The sequence below is a fragment of the Chiloscyllium plagiosum genome, chromosome 48, assembly GCF_004010195.1.
Source record: "Chiloscyllium plagiosum isolate BGI_BamShark_2017 chromosome 48, ASM401019v2, whole genome shotgun sequence".
NCBI classification, from domain to species: Eukaryota; Metazoa; Chordata; class Chondrichthyes; order Orectolobiformes; family Hemiscylliidae; genus Chiloscyllium; species Chiloscyllium plagiosum.
The window spans coordinates 7,754,065-7,759,435 of NC_057757.1; the positions used below are offsets into that span (position 1 = coordinate 7,754,065).

The 5,371-nt window shown below is 54.9% G+C and overlaps 1 protein-coding gene across 1 annotated transcript in view; it reads right to left on the minus strand.

Moving 5' to 3' along the window:
* Positions 1 to 63: 63 nt before the first annotated feature.
* The window catches only part of LOC122544411 (vacuolar protein sorting-associated protein 52 homolog), a 13,270-nt gene continuing 7,962 nt past the window's right edge, over positions 64 to 5,371 (minus strand). Inside the window, exons 6-10 of the mRNA XM_043683659.1 lie at positions 4,881 to 5,031; positions 4,292 to 4,392; positions 2,184 to 2,316; positions 1,864 to 1,921; positions 64 to 308 (exon numbers count right to left, since the gene is read on the minus strand). Coding sequence (XP_043539594.1) covers positions 64 to 308; positions 1,864 to 1,921; positions 2,184 to 2,316; positions 4,292 to 4,392; positions 4,881 to 5,031 — 688 coding nt within the window. The remainder of the gene's footprint in view (positions 309 to 1,863; positions 1,922 to 2,183; positions 2,317 to 4,291; positions 4,393 to 4,880; positions 5,032 to 5,371) is intronic.

Here is a 5,371-nt window from a genome sequence, read left to right on the forward strand (position 1 = left end):
TGACACTAAAGCACGCTCTCTGTCCGGTGGTGGGACAGTAAACAAACGCCTCTCACTCTTGGCTCAGAACGTGCTCTGGTGCTGCACAGAGAGGTGCGGGGAGGACATGGCTAACAGGAGGTCCACCACTCGCAGCTCCTTACAAATCCCTGACTTGACACGAAGCACGCTTACCCGAATGTCGCTCTTCTGAGCTGCGTGAGGCACGATGATGGGTGCTTCCAGTTCTGATGATGCGATAACGTTGCCTCGGTTCCCCAGGGTAAAAATGGTGTTGCGATTCTTCAGTGACGGTTTGGAGAAGAAGCGTGGACAGAATTAAGGGGCAGAGACACGTCAAGCCGTGGAAAAGACAAGGTCAGGTTTTCTACAGCACCTCTCATACCAACGGGAGTCTCAACAACAGCCACTACATAGCCACAGACTCCCAGAGCTACCTTAGCTCCAGCACCTCACACCCCCATGTTGTGCCAGGACTCCATCCCTGTTCCTCTGCCTACGTTGTACCTGTGTAAACCAGTGCTGCTGACAGAGCTTCCTGCCTCCTTGACTGTGGTAGGCAGGGCACTCTATCATATCCGACCTGTCACCCATGCCCCCCTCCCATCACTCACACCAGTGTGATCGGCTCCCCCTTGTCCTCCCTGGCTGGGGGACAGGGATGCTTAAATACTTTGCAGTCATGCTATGGGGTCCCCTTCCTCCATTGGAGGGGGCAGCTGCACCGGGGGGTGGTGGGGGTCGGGACTCCATCTCATGGTTCCTCTGTCAGTAGCGGTGGTTTCAGTTCGCCCACCTCACTGCCATCCGTACGCAAGGCACCAAACTCAGCTGGAACCCAAAGATCAAACTCAATCAGCAGTTACTGCCCAGACAACGTGGCCCAGGAGTTTGGAATGGCTTTCCAGGTCCCTCCCATACGTCAATTCGCTGCGCGCTGCTGAAATCGGGAGGGTCTTTCAGAGAGGGGCAATGAAATACAATGTGGATAAATGTGACTGAGCTGGGCTTGTAAATACTCACACTCACGGTCAGTGAAGTGATAAACAGGGAGGTGGGTCATTATCTGAAATGGCGGTAGACTGGGGAAGGGGGAAGGTGCAATGAGACCTGGGTGGCCCTGCACTCAGTGTCCCACTGAGGAGCAGCAGGCAGTGAAGAAGGGAAATGGGACCTTGACCTTCCCAGTGAAAGGGTTCAAGTTCCACACCTGGAGGACTGTGCGCCATTCCCGTCTCTCCAGCTGAGGGAGGATACCCTGGTTACAGAGGGAGTGCAGCAAAGGTGCACGGGACTGGACTGGTTCGAACCATCTGCACTATGGGGGGGGGGGGCAGAGGGAGACTTACCAGCATGTTACCCTGGGTGGGGGAGTTTCAGTGCTGAGGAGACATTGGGGCTGTTTTCCTGGGAGTGGAGGGGATGGAGAGGGAACATGATTGAGGTGGAGAAAGTCAGGAGGGTTATAAACAGAATCAACAGGAAGAGATGGTTCCCCCTTGATGGAGGGTTGGATGACCCAGCCAGGGAGGGGGCAATCAATTGAAGGAAAGGGGCAGGAGGTTCACAGGGCGATAGGAGGAGAAACCTTTCTCACCCAGAGGCTGGTGGGACGGCTGGAACTCACTGCCCGAGGGGGGTGAGAGACAGAAACCCTGATAATAGTGAAGAGGTATTTAGATGGATATTCTGACACGGCCACACTGTGACCAATCAGTCTGACTGCTTTAATTACAAAACGGCATCGTACACTCGTACTGCGGGGATACCTCGGATGGTCCGTGACTGAGCTGGGCTTGTAAATACTCACACTCACGGTCAGTAAAGTGATAACAGCAGAGCCTTCGCTTCAGAAAAGGATATCTTTCTTTGCAGTGTCCTCGACACCCATCAGGTCATCTTTGTCAGCGACCTCTTCGTACTGGAGTAGGGTAGAGTGAGAGAGCAGTGCGGATACATTAATCTCACGATGGCTTCTCACTCGCCATTACCACACTCGGTTACTGACTGGCACAGACAGTCACATTCAGACAGGCCAACCCTCCCCACTTCACCCCCCCGGTTCCAGACATCAACAGGCGTTCCTCACACACGTCAGCAATCCTTGACACTGCACGGGAGGAATGGACATAACCGGCACGGCACGTGGTGCTAACCGAGAAGCACTGTGGGAAGTGTCTGACCTGCACTTTCATCAGCCGGCTGCTGTACGACTTGAAGTAGGAGAAGTAGATCTTACTCATGGTGTCAACGTACTCATCTCGGATCTCCTTGGCCACATGCCGCTCGTTTGCGAGCAGGAACTGGTAGAAAAACCTGAAGGAGTGACCGCAGAAGGAGAGGAGCACAATCAGGAGGACGCAGGAAGATGAAGGCCAGACACATTTTCAGCTGTAGTGTTTCATTTGATTCTCACGTGTAAAAGCGAGCCGCTATGCTGCGGTTAGCCAGCCAGCTGAGGGACCAGACCGAGAGCTCACTGAGGGTACCTCCCTAACCTGTACGTGAGGGACACATTCTGAGGGACCAGACCGAGAGCACACTGAGGGGACCTCCCTAACCTGTACGTGAGGGACACATTCTGAGGGACCAGACCGAGAGCTCACTGAGAGTACCTCCCTAACCTGTACGTGAGGGACACATTCTGAGGGACCAGACCGAGAGCTCACTGAGGGGACCTCCCTAACCTGTACGTGAGGGACACATTCTGAGGGACCAGACCGAGAGCTCACTGAGGGGACCTCCCTAACCTGTACGTGAGGGACACATTCTGAGGGACCAGACCGAGAGCTCACTGAGGGGACCTCCCTAACCTGTACGTGAGGGACACATTCTGAGGGACCAGACCGAGAGCTCACTGAGGGGACCTCCCTAACCTGTACGTGAGGGACACATTCTGAGGGACCAGACCGAGAGCTCACTGAGGGGACCTCCCTAACCTGTACGTGAGGGACACATTCTGAGGGACCAGACCGAGAGCTCACTGAGGGGACCTCCCTAACCTGTACGTGAGGGACACATTCTGAGGGACCAGACCGAGAGCTCACTGAGGGGACCTCCCTAACCTGTACGTGAGGGACACATTCTGAGGGACCAGACCGAGAGCTCACAGAGGGGACCTCCCTAACCTGTACGTGAGGGACACATTCTGAGGGACCAGACCGAGAGCTCACAGAGGGGACCTCCCTAACCTGTACGTGAGGGACACATTCTGAGGGACCAGACCGAGAGCTCACAGAGGGGACCTCCCTAACCTGTACGTGAGGGACACATTCTGAGGGACCAGACCGAGAGCTCACAGAGGGGACCTCCCTAACCTGTACGTGAGGGACACATTCTGAGGGACCAGACCGAGAGCTCACAGAGGGGACCTCCCTAACCTGTACGTGAGGGACACATTCTGAGGGACCAGACCGAGAGCTCACAGAGGGGACCTCCCTAACCTGTACGTGAGGGACACATTCTGAGGGACCAGACCGAGAGCTCACAGAGGGGACCTCCCTAACCTGTACGTGAGGGACACATTCTGAGGGACCAGACCGAGAGCTCACAGAGGGGACCTCCCTAACCTGTACGTGAGGGACACATTCTGAGGGACCAGACCGAGAGCTCACAGAGGGGACCTCCCTAACCTGTACGTGAGGGACACATTCTGAGGGACCAGACCGAGAGCTCACAGAGGGGGAGGGACCAGTTGAGTGCTCACTGAGGGTACCTCCCTAACCTGTACGTGAGGGACACATTCTGAGGGACCAGACCGAGAGCTCACTGAGGGTACCTCCCTAACCTGTACGTGAGGGACACATTCTGAGGGACCAGACCGAGAGCTCACTGAGAGTACCTCCCTAACCTGTACGTGAGGGACACATTCTGAGGGACCAGACCGAGAGCTCACTGCGGGTAGCTCCCTAACCTGTACGTGAGGGACACATTCTGAGGGACCAGACCAAGAGCTCACTGAGGGTACCTCCCTAACCTGTACGTGAGGGACACATTCTGAGGGACCAGACCGAGAGCTCACTGAGGGTACCTCCCTAACCTGTACGTGAGGCACACATTCTGAGGGACCAGACCGAGAGCTCACTGAGGGGACCTCCCTAACCTGTACGTGAGGGACACATTCTGAGGGACCAGACCGAGAGCTCACAGAGGGGACCTCCCTAACCTGTACGTGAGGGACACATTCTGAGGGACCAGACCGAGAGCTCACTGAGGGTACCTCTCTAACCTGTACGTGAGGGACACATTCTGAGGGACCAGACCGAGAGCTCACTGAGGGTAGCTCCCTAACCTGTACTTGAGCAGCGCATTCTGAGGAACCTGGTAGTTTGTCATCGGCTTCCGGAAGGAGTAGATCTTCTGGAGAATATATTCCCGGATCTTCGAGACAGCCTGCACAAATCAGAATATTTCATCCTTTGCAGGTCAATGTACAGACCCCTCCTCCCGTCTCCTGATCTGCCAAATTCAGCTCATGTCAGGATGATGTGAAACACTGACCACAATGAAAATGAAGTTGGGGAGAGGGTGGGGTGTCGTTGGAAACACTTGTCTGTTTTAACTGAGTTCTCTGGTTTCTTGTCGGAACGTGGAGGAACGTGCCCGAGGTATATAAAAATTAGGCTGCCAGGTGATTTGTTCCTTCAGAGGGCTAGCACTGGTACGATGGGCCAAACGGCCTCCTTCTGTACCTAAACCTTTGGGCGAATTCCTGCAGATTCGTGCAACATCACACCAACAACCTGCAAACGAACGCCCAGGTTTCGATGTCCAACATAACCGAGGGACAAGGTAAATATAGCAAGGGGGAATGCTCCTTAAAAAGGCACAACATGGCTCTGGACAGTTCCTATTCACTGAGCCATCTGCAATAGCACTACCTTAATCTTCAGCCGGTCCAGGGTATCCTGCACATCTGAACAAGCCAGCGTTTCCTTAAAGGACTGCTCCTTCACGTAGTTGATCTTGTTATTGAGTTCGTGCAGTTGCTCCACAAATTGCTGCTCAGTCACAGGCGTCTCCAGAATAGTTCTGAAATAGAACAGAGTCAGAAACAACCAGCTTTCAAAGGAAACTGGGTGGTGCAGCGGGCACGTGTCTCTCGCTGCCCACCTACCTCGGGCAGGCAGTCCACAGAAGGTTCACTTGGCGATGGGGAGACGGAGGACAGGTCGGGCCGGTCGGGCCTGCACGCCTTGGGAGTTTAGACAACTGAGAGGATACCTTACTGAAATGGCCAAGATTGGGAGGGAGATGGGGAGAGAGTGCTCCCCCATGAGTGGGAGAGTGGGGTACCCACAGGGGGACCATCTCAGAGTGAGGACTCGCCCAGAGAAGACAGAGATGGGGAGGGGGAGAGAGAGAGAGAGGG